At 54.2% G+C, this 20,942-nt stretch overlaps 8 protein-coding genes across 8 annotated transcripts; 2 read left to right on the top strand and 6 right to left on the bottom strand.

Annotated features, from left to right (window-relative positions):
- Positions 1-1,290: 1,290 nt before the first annotated feature.
- Positions 1,291-4,120, bottom strand: IWZ02DRAFT_187336 (uncharacterized protein). The gene is made up of 3 exons (XM_066762360.1): positions 3,839-4,120; positions 3,509-3,710; positions 1,291-3,373 (listed from the first exon to the last, which is right to left on the bottom strand). Exons 1-3 carry the CDS (start codon positions 3,839-3,841, stop codon positions 1,482-1,484), a joined length of 2,097 nt encoding a protein of 698 aa, XP_066625413.1. The 5' UTR covers positions 3,842-4,120; the 3' UTR covers positions 1,291-1,481.
- Position 4,121: 1 nt separating this feature from the next.
- On the bottom strand, positions 4,122-5,591 carry IWZ02DRAFT_187335 (P-loop containing nucleoside triphosphate hydrolase protein). Its single transcript, XM_066762359.1, has one exon. It carries the CDS (start codon positions 5,337-5,339, stop codon positions 4,293-4,295), a length of 1,047 nt encoding a protein of 348 aa, XP_066625412.1. The 5' UTR covers positions 5,340-5,591; the 3' UTR covers positions 4,122-4,292.
- Positions 5,592-5,724: 133 nt separating this feature from the next.
- Positions 5,725-8,864, bottom strand: IWZ02DRAFT_372874 (ubiquitin-activating enzyme E1; the record flags this gene model as incomplete). The annotated part of the gene is made up of 2 exons (XM_066764665.1): positions 5,725-5,863; positions 5,917-8,864. 2 exons carry the CDS (start codon positions 8,862-8,864, stop codon positions 5,725-5,727), a joined length of 3,087 nt encoding a protein of 1,028 aa, XP_066625411.1.
- Positions 8,865-10,577: 1,713 nt separating this feature from the next.
- On the bottom strand, positions 10,578-12,509 carry IWZ02DRAFT_415336 (acetamidase-like protein; the record flags this gene model as incomplete). The annotated part of the gene is made up of 4 exons (XM_066765770.1): positions 10,578-10,852; positions 10,911-11,313; positions 11,362-12,180; positions 12,234-12,509. 4 exons carry the CDS (start codon positions 12,507-12,509, stop codon positions 10,737-10,739), a joined length of 1,614 nt encoding a protein of 537 aa, XP_066625410.1. The 3' UTR covers positions 10,578-10,736.
- Positions 12,510-13,233: 724 nt separating this feature from the next.
- IWZ02DRAFT_187288 (MFS general substrate transporter) lies at positions 13,234-15,339 on the top strand. Its single transcript, XM_066762358.1, has 4 exons — positions 13,234-13,553; positions 13,613-13,701; positions 13,757-14,840; positions 14,919-15,339. Exons 1-4 carry the CDS (start codon positions 13,425-13,427, stop codon positions 15,111-15,113), a joined length of 1,497 nt encoding a protein of 498 aa, XP_066625409.1. The 5' UTR covers positions 13,234-13,424; the 3' UTR covers positions 15,114-15,339.
- A 240-nt stretch (positions 15,340-15,579) lies between these two features.
- IWZ02DRAFT_372704 (nuclear pore protein 84/107) lies at positions 15,580-18,470 on the bottom strand (the record flags this gene model as incomplete). The annotated part of the gene is made up of 3 exons (XM_066764651.1): positions 15,580-15,975; positions 16,023-16,095; positions 16,147-18,470. The coding sequence occupies 3 exons, from the start codon at positions 18,468-18,470 to the stop codon at positions 15,580-15,582; spliced, it is 2,793 nt and encodes a 930-aa protein (XP_066625408.1).
- Positions 18,471-18,830: 360 nt separating this feature from the next.
- On the bottom strand, positions 18,831-19,740 carry IWZ02DRAFT_444843 (uncharacterized protein). The gene is made up of 5 exons (XM_066767129.1): positions 19,551-19,740; positions 19,420-19,483; positions 19,327-19,373; positions 19,186-19,277; positions 18,831-19,140 (listed from the first exon to the last, which is right to left on the bottom strand). The coding sequence occupies exons 1-5, from the start codon at positions 19,551-19,553 to the stop codon at positions 19,107-19,109; spliced, it is 240 nt and encodes a 79-aa protein (XP_066625407.1). The 5' UTR covers positions 19,554-19,740; the 3' UTR covers positions 18,831-19,106.
- Positions 19,741-19,813: 73 nt separating this feature from the next.
- On the top strand, positions 19,814-20,775 carry IWZ02DRAFT_186941 (ubiquitin-related domain-containing protein). The gene is made up of 3 exons (XM_066762355.1): positions 19,814-19,862; positions 20,028-20,354; positions 20,539-20,775. The coding sequence occupies exons 2-3, from the start codon at positions 20,130-20,132 to the stop codon at positions 20,608-20,610; spliced, it is 297 nt and encodes a 98-aa protein (XP_066625406.1). The 5' UTR covers positions 19,814-19,862; positions 20,028-20,129; the 3' UTR covers positions 20,611-20,775.
- The last annotated feature ends 167 nt before the right edge of the window (positions 20,776-20,942 follow it).

Below are 20,942 nucleotides of genomic sequence, written 5' to 3'. Positions count from 1 at the left end.
GTTTTGTTGCTTCGCCCTGGCTGTTGTTCTCTTTCGCTTCTTTTCTCCGGTCTCAGTCCCGGGCCCTTTTCAATCTTTCTCTGCTGTTGGATTTTTGTCCTCGTCTTTGCTGTCTCTTGTGTTGTTCAGCAGATCGGATCGGGTCGGATCGGGTCGGATCGGATCGATGACGGGGATTCTGAACGGGCGAAAGTGAGGAGGACAAGCAAGACAACCGGTCTTCACCTAGCATGGCGTCGTGGGCGTTGCTTCCAAATCTTTCTGTGTTTGCGGCGGTGGGATGATGTTGACGGTATCAAGCACGAGGTTTGGCGCGGAGTTGAATGAATGTGCTCCATGTATGACGGACGTAGGAGAGCCTTTTCGCTTGCAAGAGCACGAAAGGGAAGAGTGGTGAAGTGATGGTGCATTGACTGAGTGGATTGAGTGCGGCTGATGCGCAGAATGTTTGCGTTTTGTAGTCGACGTACGTGGAATGAGTCGACTTTTTTTTTTCTTCTTTTTTTTTTTTTTTTTGCACCCCTGCCTGCTTATGGTGGTAGTCGTTGTAGCTTCTAGATGACTCGACGAGAGGAATTTTTCCATGCTTCCTTCCATCCAGTATCCCAGCGGGCGGGAGCGTCCAGTGCCCCAAGATAGATATGTCACTTGCTTGTTCCGTGATTCAGTGCCCACCCTTCCACATGGACACTGTGGCGAAGCGGCTGACTTATTAATACTTGTCGGCCTCATGAATGAATCCAGGCATCAGTAAAGGCTTGGAATCAATCAAGCAGTCGAATCCAAATTTTTCTTTGGCCAGAGAGCTAGCTAGCATATCCGTCCTCCCTCGTCCTCATTAGTAAGTAGTTTCATGACGCATAAGCAGCAGCAGCAGCAGCAGCAGCAGTCGGCACCCTTACCCGTCCGTCCCTCCGCATACCGCAGCCGCTGACTGACTGCCAATCATCTTGTGTCGTCGTGTCGTTTCGTGTCGTGAAAAGCATTCTAAGAGAAACCTTTTTTTTCCTGCCGCAAAACGCCTTTGAAGAAGAGAAGTAAGAAATGGGGAGGGAGCCCATCGACCAAGACCAATCGGGGCATGTGGTAACCAAGTCATCAGGAAGAAAAAAGGGGCAAGTGATGAACTGAGTAGGAAAGTAAGTAAGCAAGCAAGCAAGCATAGGGTGTCAGAGTGTCTACCGACTTTGTTTTTCCGTTGAAACGCCGTGCAGTGTCGAAGCCAGATAGACTGGTCTGTAAGAGATGGATCAAGCAAGGAATTGAGGTGAATGTGTCGGAAAAGACTGGAGCAAAAGTGATGATGATGATGATGATGATGATGAAGTTGGAAAAGGAGGCGAAGTCAGCAACAGTGAGGAAAAGGAAGGCAAGCCCCAGATGGTCAGGTACCATAGTCTTCATGCCGGCAGCATGACCAGGTCATTATGTCTGTGATGTTCCCATTCTCTTTCGCTGTGCGCCCACTGTTGCCAGGGCACCTAACGAAAGAGACGGCGGTTCAGCGAACCAGAACTCGCAGGATAAGGAGGCGTCGACCGCCTCGACGGCAAACGGAACGACGATTTCTCCTTTCCGTCGTCTTCGCCATGGCGCATGGTGTCAGCATCGGTGGAGGAATCCTCTTCGAAATCGGTGTTGCCGCGGATGAAGCCGTTTTCTCTCCGCGTCTCTTCCAAGGCTGCTGTGTTGGTCGCAGGAGGCTTGCGTTCCACAGTGCTTGTGTCAGCCTTCGTAGACTTGGATTGAGCAGCCGTAATTTTGGAAGCGGGGGGAGACGTCCCAGTTTTGGACTTGGGAGCGTCTGTGTTGTTGCCCTTTGTTGATTTGGATTGCGCAGGCGCTTTCTTGGTGGCTGCGGCGTGCACGGCGTTGGCGCGGTCCTTCTCAGACGGAATCGGAGTCCTCTTCGACGTGATTGTGGGCTCATCAAATTTGGATTTTGGTTTTTTGTCAACAGGAGTGGTATTACTCATAGGTGGATTTGAGGCTTTGGAGCTGGGTTCTTTGACGCTCTTGGGAGCAGAAGGAGTGACTTCCTCCGATGGAAGAACGACTTTGCCGTTGATGACGCGGGTGCCCGGTCTTCGACCGCGTCTCTTGGGTGTTACCCTGCTAGTGGTTGATTCTGTAGGCTTTGGCTTTGGAGGTGTCTTTAGGCGTGGAGGCGTCACTGGTCGTACAAGTGATCCTTTCCTCGGCCAACGGGTAACAGGTTCCTTTTCCTCGTCTTCATCCTTGTCTTCATCTTCATCATCTGAGTCGGTTATGTGGATGAAACTGGTTTCAGCTTGAATTTTCGGCAAAGAGCCCAAGAACGCGTCCGCTGGGTGTTGGTCCGCCCGGTAAAATGGCGTGTTGTTGCTGGCCTGCCGCTTCGACCGGCGCATCTTATCAGGAACACTGCCTGCTCTTGATCTCGCAGTGTTCTCGTAAGATTCGTTCTCGACAGGGCTCAAATCTCTTCCATGAATTTCCCCACCATTTACTCCCGAGTCATTGCGAAGCTTCTTCGCCGGCGGCTCACAGCCCTCCTCGGGGGGTCCTTCGTTAGCGCGTTTTTCAGCATCGTTGGGTTCATCAGTATTGTTCGCAATGTCAGTTCTAGAGCCAAATTCACCATACAACTGCCTGAACTTTTCCTTGAGAACCGATGGAGGAATCATGATTTCTCCCGTTTGAGGATCAATTAAGCCCTTGGTCCCTGGTGAAATGTTTGGAGCTGATTGTGCAGGCTGCAGGCCTGGGCTTAAGGGCGCTGAGGGAGCTTCAGGTGTTGTGGTCGGAAGGGAAGAAATTGGTGAGGTGTCTTTCGAGGCGTTTTTTGAGGTGTCTTGTGGATTTAAGTTGTCTTCTTTGAGTATTTCCGCCATGTGTCTCCAGTGCCATGCCATTTTTTCCGGGGCGACTGGTTCATCACACCCCTCCCACCAACGGCATAGCCGACGATAACGATTTGGAAGGCGTGAATTTGATTTGAAGACCTCCTCAAGCTCTGTCATTGATTGGAGGAACGTTTTGCCCCGCCGGAACTCAGCAAGGGCAATCTCTACCTCGTCATTTTCCTGGTTCTCGTTTCTGTGCTTTGTAGCGGATGCGCCGATTCCAGCTTCCTGAAATCTTTCGCGTGAAGCTGATTTGCTCGCGCTTGGCTGGAGTCTTCCAAAGACGCCGTGTCGCCCATCGGGCTTTTTCGGGTCGAACTCATTGAGCCGCTTTTCAAAAGCTTCCGCCAGCACCCTTTCCTCTTCGCGTCTTGATTCGACCTTAGCCAGCTTGGACTTTTTCTTTTTTCTCCTTCGTGAAGAGAGAGTTGGAGGTCCCTCATCACTGTCGGACTCGCAAGGTATGCTCCCTCCTTCGCGGTCTTCATCTGTCGATGGGTAAGCGTCGTACACATCCTCATTGTAGCCTTTCCGGGCTACGCCTTGCAGTATCTTGTGATTTTTTGCAGTTGCAGGACCTAGAGGTCGTCCCACTGAAGTAGAAAAAATAGAGCGGTCCTTACTTTGTCGATTTGATGTCGATGAACTGTTGCTCTCTTCAGGCAGCTGGCTTGTCTGATGGGATGATTCTGATTCTGATTCAGAACTGTCAGGTGAGGCGCTGCTTCCCGAGGATGGGCTCCGGGTACTGTCGCCCAGGCGCTTGGAAAACATTCGCGATGGTAACATGATTGCCGAGACACGGGTTGAGAGCCAACGTCCCGGCTGTTGTTGTCAGCGGCTACACCAACCAAGTGAGTGAGACCGGTGAGAACGTGATCTAGTTGGGAGAAGAAGGTGGATGGTGGAGGTTGGAAGTGAGGCGAGGAGTGTTTGAGAGGAGCCTTGCCAACCATGGACCAGATTTCTCGGTGAGATCAAGATGCCGGTAGCGCTTGGTCATGTCAGTTGCCGTCCGCTGAGGGGTTTCACGGGAAGACGGCGTCGAGTCGTAAACGAAGAAGCCAAAACCGTTGAATGACCTCTGCAGGCCATGAGCCGCCAGGCAATTGGAAAGCGTCTCACCAAAATAACTGTGTCGGTGAGAGGGCGAGGTTGGAGTGGCTCGAATTAGTATCAGGTAGACAAACCCAATCTGTGGTTGCCTTTGGTGGGGTACCGCTGTCGGCAGAACCACTGATGCAAGGTTGCGAGACATGGAGCCTCAAGAATGTATGCCGCGGGCACGTCTCTTTGTTGTGTCTGCTCAAACTGCTATGGGTATATCGTACTCCTCCCAAAATCGAATCCTGAATCCAAACGCCTTCTAATGCGCTATACAAATGCCATGATTTCGTAGACAGTCTTCTAAAGATCCTCCGGCAGCACCTCGTCCGCTGTGTAACCTATTGTCTCTCCGATCCTGCGCACGACCTCCTTGATGCCCTTACACGCGGGACTATCCGGGTAAGCGTCAAGAAAGCTTTCGCCATAGTCGCAGGCCATGCCGATTCTTGGGTCGAGAGGCACTGCGCCAAGGAAAGGGATTCCCTCGTCCTTCGCCATTTTCCGCGCGCCGCCGGTCGATGCCCTGAAGATTTGGCTCTGATGCCGACAACTTGGACACACAAAGCCGGACATGTTTTCCACAATTCCGAGGATCCTGATACCGGCCTTTCGACAGAAATCCACCTCTTTCCGCACGTCCAGCAAGCTGACTTCCTGAGGCGTACTAACCAGGACCGCGCCGTCAACGCCCGCCTCCTTCAGAAAGCTGTTGACACTCAAGTGCTCGTCACTCGTCCCGGGTGGTGTGTCGACGACCAGAAAATCCAGTTCTCCCCACTCAACATCCTTGAGGAATGTCTTTATAAGGCCGTTCTTTTTGGGTCCACGCCAGATGACCGCGTCGTCGCGGTTGGGCAGCATAAACTGTACGCTCATGACTCCCAGATTGTCGCTGACCCACACAGGTTCCATGCCAGTACTCGTGACGTGTATGCTTTCCTCCTCTACACCCATCATCTTTGGAATACTCGGTCCGCAAATATCCGTGTCCATCAGCCCGACGCTGCTGGCAGGGTTCGCGGCGAAGGCGTGAGCTAACATGGTGCTCAGGGTAGATTTTCCCACGCCACCTTTGCCTGACAAGACCAAAAGCTTGTGTTTGACACCTTCAAGGCGCTGCGCAATAATAGGTAAGTCTGGGTCGGGTCCCTTGGGTGCTGATGCGCAAATGGCTTGGTTGGGACATCCAGCGCACGAGTCTGCCTTGCCAGCTGTTTGCGATTCGGGCCCAGGACAGTGTTCCGGCTCTGGGGCGACAAGCTTCGGCGCAGCTTTGAGTGGCGCCTCGAGGGCAGCAGCGCCGTCAGTCGTGCTGGGCGGGATGGGTTCTTCGAGAGAGGGCGCCATGGTGGCGAGCGAGTGGAGATGGTTATGCGACGGCCGCTGGTGAGGATTTGGCAAGTTCTGAGACTTGTCGAGGAGGGACTTTTAAGGTTCTTTTGCTTGGAATTGGTCAGGTCGAGGCGCGAGTAAGTGCAGTGATAGCGACAGCGGCTCTGCCCGTTGTGTCATGGTCCACTTGCTTGGTAATTCGACTCCGATGCCACTCCGATAGGGCCAGCCCAGTTTGCCCCGCATCACGTGGTCAATCCCATTCCGGTAAGGTAGGCATGTGTTGTGGTAGTTGAAGGCTTTCGCTTTTGCCTGTCCATTTTCATTCTACATAGTCATGTCTATCGATGACGCCAACCAAGGGCCTGAGTATCATTTCCTGTCCTATCCCCGCTTCCATCTATTTGCCGAGCTTCACCATCACGTACGGAACTTCGACATCCTCCTCCGTCGTGTCCTCGGCCGTGATTTCAAATATGACGTTCTTTTGGTGTTCAGGAATCTTCTTTTTTGAGATAGTCTCGACGAGTTCGCTGAGCCTGTCGACAAACGTTAGCAAGTTTTCAAAAATAAGGACTGTTCCGATACGTACTTGAGCGGCAACCGATCCTTCAGCTTGTTCGGAGGGTAGAAGCTTGCATACAGCAGGCTGACGCCTGAGCTGATCATCATGATGCTGAGGCCCTTCTTTTCAAAGTCATCCAAGAACTCCTGGAGAGTGGTGTTCTCGACCTCGAAGCGATCCCAGAGCTTGTCGACAACGACTTCGCCATTGGTTCCCTGGTATTTGCCCTTGGGGCTAGCAATCGGCTCACTGAAGCCGAAGAATGGCAGTGCCAGGTTGACGAAGCCATTCTTGTACTGCTCAATATCGGTCTTACCGTCCAACACCTTGTACAATTCAAGGTTAACAAGACCAGTCACGAGCGCCGTCGTCGTTGCAATGGCAGGAATAATCTTGCCCGCAATAAACTTGGTCTTGTGGCGGTCGGCCTGTTGAATCTTGTAGTTCTCTGCGCGGAGATTGCTAGCCGCAGTGATGAAGTCGATGTGGTAGTTGGTGTCATCGTCCTTCTCAAATTCGACCGGCTCGAGCTTGAAACCTGCCAGAGACTTGGGCGGCGGGAGAGAATCAACCATCTTCTGGAGATCGCTTTCGTCGTCTCTAGCGTCTTGCTGTGCGTTCGGGTCCGGGTCGTTGTCACTGGCCTGGATCTTGACGCCCGGGTCGGGCTTGAAGTCCGGGATTATCATGTTGTCCAGCACCTTCAGGTACTGTTCCCTTGAGACACCCTTGGGGCTGATGTTGTAGTTGAAAGCGTGCAGGTTTGCTGCCGCCTCGATGAACTTGAAATGCGTAGGATTGTTGGGGTCAAACTTCAATGCATCAGGGGCACGCTTGGGACCTGACCAGAATGGCTGACCACTCGAGGTGGTCGAATCCTTGGGGAAGTTGAATAGCAGCTGTTGAATGTTGTTGTTGTACTGCTTCTCAAACTGCTGCCTGGCCCAGATGATGCAGTCATCAAAGGTCAAGGGCTTCTCCTTGACAAGATAGTCGCGCAGCGTCTCGAGAGTCTGCTTCTCGTTGCCCGATTGCTTCAATGCACTGCCAAGGTAGTTGGGTTGCGTGAGGTACATGTTAACAACCTCTGCGGGCTGTGCAAAGTAGCTGTGGAAGAGATCCTTCGCCCAGGCAATCGTGTGCTCGATTCTGTTGGGGAAACTCCTGAGAGTACACATCGGGAACGACTGCTCAGGGGGGTCCTGAGAGCTGGAGTATGACTCGGTGATGTTTGGCAGAACAACTTGAGTGTTGCCCTTGGTGCCAAGAGTGCCGCTGTCGAGCAGAGGCTTGCGGAAGAAGACGCAACGACGGTCAACGTAGGTACGGGCCTCAACATTGTCAAGAGCGTTGGTGACGGCAGTAAGGTTGTTCCAGAAATCCTCGTTGAAGATATGCTCGGTATCAGGGCCCACCCGTTCCCTGAGAGTAACAATATGACCCTTCAAGTCAGGGTTCATGGCCTGCACGGCCTCCGCAGCGCAGTCGCTCTTCAACTTGCCAACATCTTTGGGCCTGAACAAAAACTGGCGGTTGAGGTTGCTCTTCTCGATCTGATCCATGTCCGTTACCCAGATCTTGCCCTCGGGTCCAGCACCAACGCCCATCATCGCCCAGTTTTTTAGCATCTCGCAGCCAATGGCTCCAGCTCCAACCAAAAACTCCTTGACGTTGGCGAGCTTGTCCTGGAATTCCTTGCCGAAGACGGCAATCTGGCCGTCGTAGCGGGTTCCGAGTGGCTTGCAAGACTCCTCGGAGCGAGTGGTTGAAGGCAAGGACTCCAACGAATCAAAGTAGAGCCATTGCAAGATGGGGTGGAACTTTCCGGACACAGACTTGAGAACTTCCTGAGCGACCAGACCGCCAAAGAAGGCCGCGATCGGGCTCAGGTCTCCCTGGGCTTGGTAGCTCAGCTCTTTGATGATCTTCTCATCCAACTCGACCTTGTCTCCACCCTCACCGGCCAGGCTTTGGGCAATCTTGAAGACTTCGACAGCATCTGCTTCGTGGTGTGGTCTCGGGAACACTCCGCCGTGTTGCTCAGCAAAGGCATGGAGTGCCTGAACACCAACGTGCAGTTGCGGAGGTCGGTCGAACTTGGCGAAGTCTGATTCCAAGATTTTGGGTTTCTTGAGCTGTTCGCTGAGGGGCTCAAAGTCCATAATCTTGGGCATCTTGACCTGGTGGAACAAGCCGCCGCGCTTGTACTGGCCCAATCCAGAAACATCGCCAATGTTGAAGGTGTATGGACCCTTGACGGTAACCTTTCGAGGTGCGGAGTCGTTCAGACCTTCCATGCCTTCCAGCTCAGAGAAAGTAACGTAGTCGCCATCCTCCAGGCCATGTCGAGTCTCATCCAGCGCCGAAACTGTGCCATCCTCGTCGATTGCCGCAACGATTCCGCTAGTGGGGTTCTCTCCTGTTGGATCACCACAGGTAAAGTTTTTGCCAAAGTCAGTGAAGACGTGACCGAAGAGACCGAAGGTATCCGAAATGACGACGTAGATGCCGTTTTGGTGGCAGAAGTCTGCAATCAGCAGTTGGTCGCGCAGCGGCGTGTCGGTAAGAACAACGCATTGGTACTGCTTCAGCAAGCTCAAATCGGAGGTAAGGTTTTTCGCGGCGTGCTCGCGGATGGGTACGTAGGGGTTAAGCTCCGAGACTCGAGGGATAGTCACAGAGGCGCGTGGCTTGCCAACATCTTCCGGGTGGAGGAAGAACTGAGAAGAGAGGTCCTGGATAGTGGCAGGCTTGGGGTCGAAGAGCGTTAGGGACTTTACGCCTGCGAGCGCAATGTTCTTCGCGATCTCGACGCCCAAACCCCTCAAACCAACGATGAGGATGTTGGAAGAACCCATGCGCTTCATAGCCTCGTGTCCCAAGACGTACAGCTGTCTGCTGTAAAGTGACTCGTCAATTTCACCAGGACCATCCTTGAGCTGCTCCGCCGCAGCTTGTGGGTTATCAATCTGCATTTTGTCCTAAGGAAACTTGTAAGCATGTCGACTTTGGACAGCGCGGCGCACTCTTGGACTCATCGCGGGGCTGAGGCAGCGCAGACAGAACCAACGAGCTTACCGTCATGATTTTTTTGTACGGACTGCTAAGGTCCCCGTTGGACGTCTTCCTTTTCCCCAGCTTGCCTGAACCGTTCCGGTTGTCTTGCGGCGCTGGCTTGGGCAATGCGGATGATGACGTTGTCGGGTCGTGAGGCGGAATTGTGAAGAGCGAGGGGAGGAGGGCGATGGGAGGATGAGGAGAGGATGCTTTAGAGATTGAGATATGTCTGCACGAAAAGAGACGGCCAAGACTCAAAGAGCGGTGCAGTGATGCAGAGTGAATGTGTTGGTGGTGCAGCAGGAGGCGGACGGCACGGCGGGCGATGACGAGAATGAAGCAATGACCGTTTCGCCAAGAAGACTTGCCCCACCATTAGACCCACGTCGGCCCTTTCCATCACCAACTCCAATTGCTCCAACAACTTGAACAGTCACCAACCCCAGGAAGAGTCGGAAGCAGGCTACGAGTCTCTTGCTTGGACACGTTTTCTCCCAGCGCCTTCCTCGAGCCTCAAGAACAGCATCGAATAACGAAGACGGCCAAGACGCGATCAAGACCGACCTGGAACTAGGACAGGAGACCTTCATGCAGCGTCGATTGATTCCGGCTCAGCCTTGGATTGTTTTGTTCTACGGCACGGCAGACCTGGCGATCCCGTTCCCGCATCCCGAATGCCATCGGCCGCCAAAAAATACTTCCATTACGAATTCTATTCTTACATGTAGAATGCTAGCCGCCAACTCGTGGACTCTTCCTCTGGATGATTAGAAATGCTACCTGTTGGATTCTCAGACTGGATTTGTCATCCAAGACGCAACCCCTTTGGCATGCTGACGCCGACTCTCTGGACAGTCATGTGGCTTATTTAAATTTTGTCAATTTAGGTCTGCTGCATCAAGCTCCAGCAGAAAGGCTTGTTGCTACACTGGCGTGGGCTGTCCGAGTCGACATCAAAGCCATGCCTAGTAATCTTGTTTGCATAGACAGTTATGAAGGCAGAGAAGCCTTCAGAGGTTGCAATGCTCAGATGTCAAGTGATGCTGGACTAGCGGGTTGAAGGCAATATTTGCAAAAAGCTGTTTTGGGCGAGGAAATCGGGATGCGCTGAATGCGAGCTCGAGAGCTCAAATGACCAACGAACGAGTGAAGATGGTGCAACCAAAGTAAAGTGTGCAGTAAATGGCAACTCGGCCTCGACGATATCTTGTGATGCAAGTCCAAGTACCTACAATACGTAGCTGATTGCGTGGTTCTTCCTGGGCACATGGTTTGACAAGTAAGCCTCAATCCCTACCCCAAGCGATGAGCACTTATTGATGAGAACTGCAAGGGATAACGCCAACGTTGGGCCCATTGGTCCCACGTGCTGGTGGGAGGTGTCAGACAGGCAGCTTGGAAAGGACTTGCCGAGCACGATGCGACTGTCGAAGCCTGGGTGTCGCGGTTGGAGGAGATATGGTTGAGGCTCGTCTCGGCGACGCAACGTGGGTTTGATGTGGCTCTCAGTGTCTGCTGAAATTGGCTGCAGAAAGCAGACAGACAAGACTGAGATGGCGACCACAAATTGTCAGTGCCTTGGTGCGGCGGCGATGATCAAAAAGTATTTTGTTCACAAGAATTATACACAGTGGCGGAGACGAATGCTATATTTACGTGAGCTGTACCAATCAATACAACCACATGGCAGAGGGACAAAAGCAAAAGGCAAACCAAAGCTATGCGTGCTCAAAACAACCTAACCAACGAGGGTATATTGCAACCAGCTAGCCGGCCGTACGTAATGCAAATCAAGCCTTGAGCGCGTCCGACAATTTTTCAGCCATGAGCAAGACTTTTTCCTCTTCCAGTCTGCGCGCCACGAGCTGCAGATTGATGGGCTGGCCATCGATTGCTTCGACGTTGTCTGCAAGTGCACCGTCAGTTCGAGCGCTCTGAATTAGGGAAAGGGAAGAGACTCGTACACTCATCCTTGGTGGTCTTGTCGAATTCGTTGCGCGTATCGCGCGCCAGGTCCTCATCGCTGAACCCGTCCACCTTCTTGTCGACCTTGAGCCCTGTCGGGAAACTGACGGCCGAGTAGTCCAAGCAGTTGTATACACAAGTGTATCCCACGTATCTAAACTTGTCGTGTTCGACAGCCGCATAAGGTGCGGTGGGACACAGAATGGCATCGAGACCGGCCGCGTTCCAGCGGTCAAGGTACTTGGATTGCAGGTCGCTGCGCTCGAGGTGGATCTGCCACATGTTGTAGACGCCCAGCTCTTCGGCATCTTCATACGAGCGCATCTCGGGGCGGAAGGGCTCGCGTGTGGGAGCGAGGAGCGCGCGAACCGACTTGCCGCCGTCGGCGACGAACATGCGAGCCTGTTGGAGTTAGGAACCTGGGTTTTGTAAGAGGATTTCAAAACTTACGATCAGTCTTGCAGCCCTCTCGTGCATTCCCTCGCTCTTCCATTCAACAATCTCGTGGCCCGCCTTCTTCAACTTGGCCACAGCCAACAGCATTGCCCTCCTTATCGGCGGCGTCGGCACGACGACATCGTCATCCCACAACACGCCAATCTTCAACTTCTTCGGCACATCGACTGTCCTCCAAGGTATCGGGAGACATTTCGGGTCATCCAGCCACGGCGAAAGCTCCACTACCTTTTGCGAGTACGTAGTAATAGTAGCAAGGTCTGGCGCCAGCGGGCCATTGACCGACGTGACAGCTTCCTGCCCCGCCAGTCCAGATCTTGTCTTGCCCGTCGGAAAACGACCAGCGCTGGGGCGCAGAGTCCAGAGACCGGTACAAGCAGCTGGGATGCGCAGCGAGCCACCAATGTCGCTGCCCACGCCCAGGCAGCTGCCACCGAAGGCAATCAGCGCGCTTTCTCCGCCAGAGCTTCCACCCGATGTCAGTTTTCGGTTGCGCGGGTTCAGCGTACGTCCGAACACGTTATTGACAGTTTCGGCAATCATCATGGCGGTGGGTACGTTGGTCTTGACATAGACGACTGCACCGGCGGAAAGTAGCAAGTCGACCAGGGTGCTGTTGAAGGGCGAGGGCTTGCCCACCAGCGACGAGAACCCGAGAGTCGCATCGGTGCCGCGGACTTGGAAGTTGTCCTTGAGTGAGATGGGAAGACCGTGCAGCGGGCCAATTGGCTGACCGGTAGTTGCCAAATGCTCGTCGAGGGCGCGCGCAGTCCGCAGGGCCAGTTCGAAGAAGGTCTCGGAGAGACAGTTCGTCTGGAGCACGCGTCAGGCTGCGAACAGCAAAGGAGATATTCCCAAAGTCGTACCAATTGATGCGCAGCGCTTGCCCTTTTGCAAAATGCCTTGGTCACTTGCTCGGAGCTGTATTTGCCACTCCTCAGTCTCTTCAAGAGAACTGTCGCCGAGGAATTGGTAATCTCCAGCTCCTCATCGCTGAACCACCCCGACTCCTGGGGAAACGTAGTCACGTCGAGCTGGGATTCGGGCGGTGCGATGTTTGCGGGGATGCGCCATTCTTCAGGAATGGAGTCGAGCAGCTCAGCGCGCTTTTTGGCGGCGGTTTCTTTCCACGATCCTGGCATGGCTATGAGCGTGAGGGAAAGGCGACGCGAGAGAGGGGAGGTCGGGGCGTACCATTTCAATGTTGTGGTGTGGTGGTGGTCGTCATGTAATAGCTAGACAACCGCCCACTTTTGGCGCACCGGCTCGGCAAGTTGGGATGCTGTGGTTGGGTGTCAATCGCGGCGTCATCAGGCAATATCCCACCATGGGTCTCGGGTGAGCACTTGGGAGGCCGGCAACCCGTGGCGCCTGTTTACGTTCCTGCGCGTGGTCCGGGAAGGGTCTGGTCTCTTGCCGGGCAGTGTCCGGCTTGAAGACCAGAAGGCCCTCTTCCAACACACGCGGCACTCGCAATCACCCGACGGCTTTTGCAAAAGAGCGCGGATGACAGAGGGGACCGGCTATCAGAGCGAGATGGAAGAGGAGGTGGATCAGCCGAGATGGAGGCGCGGAGAGGGCTCACGGTGCACGCACCGATCCCCGCTAATCCAACGCTTGCAGGTTGGGAGAGGCGACGGTCCTTAAGAGAGTGCAAGAATGCCATAGACGTCATCTGAGCCTTGAACTCATGGCTGGAGCACAACACTCTTTGCTCCTTTGCAAGAAAACACTTGCAACTTGACCTTGAGCGACGTTGAAGTAGAAATGTGGGTATTCTGACTCGCTCTCAGCTTATCCTGCCCGTCGACCACACCCCCGGGAAACCATTTATCAACCTATCGCGCTGCATCCCCGCCAAGCATCTGCCCTTGGACGCCGCTATCAGTCGGAGAGGCTCTCGATCGAAGAGCTGGGTTAAAACTGAAGACGGAGGACTGTCCCATGGAGCCGGTTTCGGTTAATTTTTAATTTTGCCCTCTCAACAGTCACTTTTGAGTCAAGATTGAAAATTCAGAGAGAGAGAGAGAGAGCAAACAATCATCCAACCCAAGAGCATGGGGTTTTCAGAGACAGCAAGGGCATATTTTCGCCCCTCACAATCTACGAAAGAGGAGCGCAAACTGGTGCAAAAGATTGACTTTTTTATCCTGACCTTTTGCTGTTTGAGCTACTTTTGCAACTATGTACTTCAGTCCTGAACCCCCGAGATACCCCTGGGACATTCGCTGACGATGACATCTAGCTCGATCGCTCCAACCTGACCAATGCCTACGTCTCCGGGATGCAGGAGGACCTCTCCTTCCACGGCAACCAGCTCACCCAAATCAACACGTAGGCAGTGCAGACATTTGCCATCTCTACTTACCAGATGCTGATGATATGCCAGCATCTTCACATGCGGCTACATTGTTGGCCAGATCCCGTCCAACTTGGCGCTGCATTACGTCTCGCCACGGGTCTTCTTCCCCTCGATGATGCTCGTCTGGGCTGCTCTCACCATGGCGACAGCCGGGGTACACCGACCAACCGACATCATGGCAATACGCTTCTTCCAAGGCATCGCCGAGAGCACGACATTCGTCGGGACGCACTACATCCTCGGCTCGTGGTACACGGCGCGCGAATTGGGCAAACGATCCGGCATCTTCACGGCCAGCGGGCTTGCGGGCACCATGTTTGGCGGCTTCATCCAGACGGGCATCCAGAGCAGCCTGCACCAGAAAGCTGGCCTGACTGGGTGGCGCTGGCTCTTCATCATCGACGGCCTCATCACCGTGCCCGTCGCCGTGTACGGCTTCCTCCTCTTCCCCAACACGCCCGCCACGACGACGGCCCCGTACCTGTCAGAGCGCGAGCGCGCCCTCGCCCGCTCCCGCGTCCCCGCCGAGGTAGGCGCCGCGCACAACCAGCCAGACGCGCAGCAAGCGTCGCCGCTGTCATGGCGCTTCCTGCGGCGCGCGCTGACCTGCTTCCCGCTGTACGCGTTCGTGACGCTGTGGATAATCGCCGGCGAAACCGAGTCGTTCAGCACCAACACGCTGCTAGCGCTGTACATGAAGAGCTCTCCCTCGCGGTCGTACACCGTGCCGCAGCTCAACGACTACCCGACGGGCGTGCCGGCCGTCGGCATCGTGTCGACCCTCTTCTTCGCCACGCTGACCGACATGCTCGGCGGCTGCCGCTGGATCGTCGGCTATTGGATCGGCATGACCGGCATCGTCACCAGCGCCATGGTTTTGGCTGCAAAGGCAAAGGGCGGCGACGAGGCCCTCGTCTTTGCTGCGTTTTACTGGGCCGGCAGCGTCTACGCGTGCCAGGCTACCTTTTTCGCTTGGGCAAACGACGCCATGAGGGGCGAGGAGGCCATGTTAAGGGGCCTTGTTGTCGCGTGCATGAATATGGGGAGTAACGTGATTAACGCGTGGTGGGCCATTGTGTTTTACTCGGCCGATTTCGCCCCCTGGTTCACTGTGAGCAGACCCCCCCCCCCCCCCCCCCTTTTTGCGTTGATCCCATATTTTTCGACACCTGGTGCTGACTCTTTGCAGCGCGGCATGTGGGCTATGATTGGCACATCCATCGCTCTCGCCCTGTGGACGACCGTCCTGATATGGTGGACGCACAAGATGAAAAAGGATCCCATGGCATTTGTTGGTTCCGACGACGTCGTGGTCGAGGGACAGCGAGGGGAGGCATCGAGTGACGTGGCCGATGGTGACGAAGTGACGCCCACAAAGGTCTGAGGGTGCGTCGGAGAGAGATGAGTTGAGGTCGATAATTTTCTGAACCCATGCATGGAGCTGTGATACCCTTTCGTAGTCAGTTGAATTGGCGGTAGAAATGCATTTGAGCCCGCGCACTCTTGTCCGCTCCTGATTGCGAGCATGGTTTGTTGATCCAAGGAAAGGACTGGTAGATTTGATCAGGGCTATCAGGGATTCAGCTTTGCCAGTAATCTGAGGGATTGCATACAAACCTGCCACTACTCTCGTCCCTATGTGGGATATCCAGATTGGTCGTGTCTCGCTTTTCGACGTTATCTCTTATCTACACTTTTATTCAAACATGACGCCCTTCCATGGCTTGTACTGCCACATGAAATGAGTTTGCCTCGCCTGAAAAACACCTCTTGCCCCTCTGCTCAAACGCCTCGCTTTGCACCATCCCGAAAACTACCCATGCTGCTCATGATTGGTCACTCGACTCGTTTCACTCTCTCGGCAACTTGGTATTGATCTCCCACAAACGCATCGTCTGACCCTCCCTGGATCGCTTTTTGCTCGTTTCCTTGCCGCTCTGCTCGGTCAGGCGGATCATGGCCAGGCTCGACTGCGCAAATGCCTCGACAAGCTCCCGCATGCGGCCTGTCTCGACGAATGTGTTAGACAGGTACTCGTTTCCAGGGGCAGCGATCGCGGTGGCAAGGTCCATGCATCGGGTGATGTTGTCGCGGCCGACCATGTGCGCGGCGCTGTGGAGGACGCTGTTGTACGCAAGGATGACCTCTGGGAGATATGCGCGGGAAATCAGTGTCAGTGTCTCTCGTTCCATGTCTGCGACATTGTTAGCTTTGGAAACGGCGAGAATTGTGGAAAGAGCCAAAGCCTACCAGCGCGCCAGCTGGTCAAGAAATCGCTGAGCAGTGGCTGCACAGCCTCGACGACACGTTCAAGTAAATCTCGAATCTTGTTCTTGGGCGGCATGGGTGCGCCACTGGCTTTCAACCTGGGAAAAGGTTAGCTTCCAGCTTCTCGGTCTTGCTGCAACCCCGCTTACTTGATGAGTTCCTCTTCTTCAATCCTCCACTCGTCCAGCATCCTAATGGCGTGGATAAGCTGTTGGCACTGGTAGTAGACCCTACAGCTGTCTTGGAGCGCTTGTCGGTACCATTTCAGGTCCTGTTGATCCCTGGGAGAGAGGAAGCGACCTGGCATCTCAGCAGAGAATGGCTCATTGTCGTCCATGATGTCGATCCCCCGTTCTATGTGCTCCATGTACCGAGTCTTCAACTTCGAGACTTGAACGCAGTTGAGACGGTCAATGAGCTTGACTGCCGAGCCCAATCTACCTTGCCTCAGGAATAGCTTCGCAGCCCCAGTCAGAGCGTCGAAAGTGTCTTCCCACCTCCCAGGAAGGTGCATATACCACTCGCAGCTCCGCATCAGCTGTTCGTCTTCGAGAGGCACGGTTTCCGGCAGGAAGCCGAAGGAAATACGATAGCCAGGCCATTGGTTATGCTTGACTGGCTCCAAGAACGTGTACTTTTGGATGTTGGGATGGTCCGATTCCGCGCTGACGTATGTCATCATCAACTGCCGTTCAAGGACTTCGTCAACATTGATGCCGTAGTTTTCCATCAACTTGACCTGAATTTCTTGCTCTTGAATGTTGCGAATGTCTGTGAGAGCTGATGCGAGAGTCTTCAACGCAGTGTCGGGGGACAGTAGTGAGGCATACAGCGGAACAAGGTCGATCTTGCCAGCCATCCGCAAGAATTCAATGTAGCCGACCAGGACACTTTCGTAAAGATGAATTCGGCTTGAACTGTGCCAGGACATTCCCAGACCTCTATGAATGAGAAGGATGTGGGTGGCGATTCGCAGGGCATCATAGTCCCGAGCGAGGCGAACAAAAGGCTCTTCGACTGGCCTATCGACCGGAGGTAGCAAAAACGAGGAGCCGTTTTCATTGGCAATTTGACACAATGCAGCACCAAGTTGGCCAGCAATGCGGTCAAAAGCCTTTGAAATCAAGGCTCCCTGAATTATCTTCATAGGCTCCGCGCCCTCCACCATTGCAGTCTGGTGTTTGTGCAAGTGACTGATGATGAAGTCGTTTTCGTTTGTAGCATTGTCTTGAGGGTTCCACATGCTTGGTGGAGAGCGAAGGCGAGCGCTGGGCTTTAGCGACATCAAGGGAAAATTTTGATGCTGCCAGTGCTGGAACGAGGAGACAAGAACGTTGTTGAGCCGCACATAGAGAAAGTCATCCCAGGTGTTGCATACTGGGTCTGCGGACGCAACATCGCCGGCGAGTAATCCATAGACGGCCGATTCGTACTCGTTCTGGCCGCCCAGGGCAGCAGCATAACAGGTGTGACGCCACAGCTCGCCGCAATTCCTACTGCGGACCGAGTTCCTTCGGTCGTTGCCGTCAAACCCCTCATTCGGATACGATTTGCCCAAAGCGACAGCCCGCCACTGCTCGTTGCGCTCAGAGCACCACTCCCAGATGGTCTGCCAGGATGCACCACGCCGGATCATCTCCCAAAGGGACATCCAAATGGCCTTTTCATAGTCTTCATCAGCTTTTTCGATAGCACACGTTAGGCGGCTCGGCGCGTCCGGATCGAGCTGAGAAACGAGGGGTTCGCCAGTGTCGGTGCGCTTCACTTTTGACAGCGCGTGGCGGTCCAAAGGATGCATGCGCTTCACCTGCTTTAATTTTGATTTGGTATCAAACCATCCCTTTGACCAAGTTCCAGCGCCTCTTCCAAATCTTTGATCCACCATGACCGAGACATCCTCGTTGGCTTCGTCAGCCGTTACCTCCAGCCAGCGTAGAATGAGGTCTTTTTCGCGAGCAGTATCATCCTCCATCAGAAAGCGATCCCAAATACGGCCTGGTTCCGCGTACTTGTCAATCCTGGTCTTGGCCAAGAGGTCTTGCTTGATCCTCGACACATCTGTTCCTGGCTCATGGTGGTTGTGTTCAACCATGATGCGGAGCAATTCCCAGGTGGCGACCTCAGATTTGGACTGCTCGAGAAGTGCCCTCGTGTCGCCCGACCCGACGCCGACGTCTTCTTCCACAGACTGGATTATCTCCTCTTCCCGGACTCTTTCTAAGCGCTTGTTGGGTGCACCACGCGATTCCTGCGCCAGCCTCTTGTTCAGAATGCGCACATTGGCTTCGGCCTCAGCTTTGAGTCGGAAGACCAGGTCCATGGTGGCACGATGATTCGTCAAGGGCGTCGCATTGTCGTCTGCAATGGTCCTTACCCAGATGTCGACATTCTCGGCGAATTTCTCGACTTCTTTGCCGACGCGTTCGGACATTGCTTGCAAGGGATGGAGATCTTCATCGCGCGGGCGGTACATGAGGCTGAGGGTGTTGGAAGTGTCGGTTTCGGGTGCAATGTTTTCGTCCAAGTCTGGTCGCAATCTTCGGTGCGGCTGTTGAGGGTCTCGCGACCTCCGAGATAGGGGAGCCATGGTGAATGATGGTAGCTTGGAGAAGGTGAATGGGAGAGTATTCGATGTCGAGGTCAGGAGGAGCGGCGCTGGGTTGCGCCAGATAGGTGTGGGGGGAAGCAGCAAAGACACGCGAACGACCGTAATGCGTCGACGAAGCTCCAGCACGCCAGCAACAAACGCGCTAGGGCTCAATGAGTGCTAGTACAGCCGAAGATCAGCCAGTCGCGTGCGGGCGGTGAGTGGTCGGATAACCTTAAATTTTTAGTGGCAGTCACGTGCGGCGTTTGCGCTCGTCTATTTCTTTCTCTCGCACTCTGGCCTCTCTTTCCACTCCACAATGTCTTTAACCAAGGTGGTCTTTTAGAGTCGCTATTCATTACATTTTCAATTTTTGAATGGTGCTCATGACCACCTGAGAGCGACGCGCCTCGTCTGCTTATTGCTCGACCCCCTCGGGGGAGTGAGAGTCAGTTTAGGAATATCTTGGCGTAACATTGCAATGTGTATAGGTCTACCTATGTAGGTCCATCGTGCTGAACCTCAACTCGCCTGGCCCCTCTGCTTCATCTTGAGCCTAAAGCCGTTAGTTGAGGCAAAGAGATTGGTTGAGCCCACGCACCTAAGAAGCGGCGCTTTGGGGCAGCTCACGCAGCTCGCGTCGTCGCCATTCTTCTGGTAAAAGGCGTTGCAGCACTCATAGAGCGCGTCAATCTCGTCTGCGTCAGCCATTGTTTCTGCGCGGCCATGCGAAGACGGCTACCTGCTTCTGGCACTTGTCCTCTTGGTACCCGGACCGCTGCAGGCAGTCTGCCGACATTAGCACAGGATTGACACTGCAAAACAGCCAACACACCTTGGATCGCGCATGCTCTGGAGTGGCATGGGGGATTCGTCTTGATGTCTTGTTCGTATCCCGACTGGAAGCAGCTAGTCAGCACTCGCTTTTTGTTGACTTGGGGGCGTTGGCCTTGGTTTGATGTGTACCATGATTGCCGACTCTGTAGAAACAAAGATGGTCTTTTAGATGGAAAGAACCAGAGACATGTAACTAAGAGTCTAGAAGGGCAAAGACATCACCTACGACGCGCATCATGAGGCGCCGTGACGCAACAAGCTACGGGCGACTCCCGGGTCTTTCACTTCCCTGCCCTAGGACCGTGTCGGCTCGGCCTGCCATTACCAACCCCACCGGACAACTTCCAGATCATTAACCTCAACATCACACTCTCCAGCCTTGCAAACTCTCACCAAACAACTCTGTCCTTTGCCTACTTCAACACCCAACTGGCCCACCTGGTAAGCTTGCACCTTGCTCCCATCCTCCTCCTCCTCCTCTCCATCCTTCCACTCTTTCGAGGCTCAGCGCGTCATCTCTCCCGCCCAACACCCGCGGCTTTCGATTGACACGATTTCGGCGCAATGCTTCCCACCCCCGAAACCACAGCTCAACACGCGCAAAAGGAGCAAGAGGCTGAGAAGAGTGAGCTAACTCCAAACTTAACAGCCCATCGCGCAACCTCTCCACTGCCAACTGCTACAGCGCCCTCACCTCGTACCAACACGATGTCCGACAACGGCGGAACTCCTCAGAAGCAGGACGCCCCCGCAAGCGAACACTTGAACATCAAGGTCACGGACGGCAACAACGAGGTCTTTTTCAAGATCAAGAGGACGACTGAGTTCAAAAAGCTCATGCACGCCTTTTGCGAGCGCCAGGGCAAGAGACCCAACACGGTGCGCTTCATCTTCGACGGCCACCGCCTGAACGAAGAGCAAAAACCCATCGACGTAAGTTGGGAAATATCGTGCCCCGCTCCAGCAACGACTGCCATTTGGCGAGGCAACTCCGTAAACTTTTACGCGCGGCTACGGCGGATCCAAGAGCGCAAGTCAATTGGCTCAGCAAGCTGAAGCCTGGCGTTGTCCAACCCGCGTGAAACGAGTAGACTGCTGACATTTGCGCCTGCCGCAGTTTGACATGGACGACGGCGACGTTATTCAGGTCCATCAAGAGCAGATTGGAGGCGCCGCCCCCCGCTGCTGATCTCGGCCCCCGACGAGCACCCACGACGCGCGAAAGATCCGACAACAACAACAACGCTGCTGAAGCCCGTCGATAGCTTGGCGACTTGTCGCGCGTGGATGGGTGCTACGAGGATACGACATGGATCGAGAAAAAAAGTTCGGTACGGGAATGACAAACATACCTACAACAAGAATTGAAGTCAGGAAATCTTCTCTTCCTTCTCCTTGATGTTGGGACTGGTTGAAGGCGAGCGAGAAGGACAGCATCAATCCAGGGTGGCGCACTAGGCGTCTACATGGGGAATTTTCTTATTTTTCCACTTTTTGCGAGTTTTGATCTTGGCTTTGGAT

This window comes from Phyllosticta citriasiana (genome assembly GCF_038021145.1).
Source record: "Phyllosticta citriasiana strain CBS 120426 chromosome Unknown IWZ02scaffold_3, whole genome shotgun sequence".
NCBI lineage: Eukaryota > Fungi > Ascomycota > Dothideomycetes > Botryosphaeriales > Phyllostictaceae > Phyllosticta > Phyllosticta citriasiana.
This window is presented reverse-complemented; position numbering and strand designations above follow the sequence as displayed.

Excerpts from the sequence above, each read along its gene's own strand:
- IWZ02DRAFT_187336 (XM_066762360.1), bottom strand. Across the intron at positions 3,374-3,508 it reads ATCGACATCAAATCGACAAA|ATGAAGACCGCGAAGGAGGG; the intron begins GTAAGGACCGCT and ends ACCCATCGACAG.
- IWZ02DRAFT_187335 (XM_066762359.1), bottom strand. The coding sequence starts at position 5,339 with ATGGCGCCCTCTCTCGAAGAACCCATCCCGCCCAGCACGACTGACGGC.
- IWZ02DRAFT_187288 (XM_066762358.1), top strand. The coding sequence starts at position 13,425 with ATGGGGTTTTCAGAGACAGCAAGGGCATATTTTCGCCCCTCACAATCT. Across the intron at positions 13,702-13,756 it reads CAGCTCACCCAAATCAACAC|CATCTTCACATGCGGCTACA; the intron begins GTAGGCAGTGCA and ends ATGATATGCCAG. Across the intron at positions 14,841-14,918 it reads ATTTCGCCCCCTGGTTCACT|CGCGGCATGTGGGCTATGAT; the intron begins GTGAGCAGACCC and ends GACTCTTTGCAG.
- IWZ02DRAFT_444843 (XM_066767129.1), bottom strand. Across the intron at positions 19,374-19,419 it reads CAGAGCATGCGCGATCCAAG|ACTGCCTGCAGCGGTCCGGG; the intron begins GTGTGTTGGCTG and ends TAATGTCGGCAG. Across the intron at positions 19,141-19,185 it reads CCCAAAGCGCCGCTTCTTAG|GCTCAAGATGAAGCAGAGGG; the intron begins GTGCGTGGGCTC and ends TAACGGCTTTAG.
- IWZ02DRAFT_186941 (XM_066762355.1), top strand. The coding sequence starts at position 20,130 with ATGTCCGACAACGGCGGAACTCCTCAGAAGCAGGACGCCCCCGCAAGC. Across the intron at positions 20,355-20,538 it reads AAGAGCAAAAACCCATCGAC|TTTGACATGGACGACGGCGA; the intron begins GTAAGTTGGGAA and ends CGCCTGCCGCAG.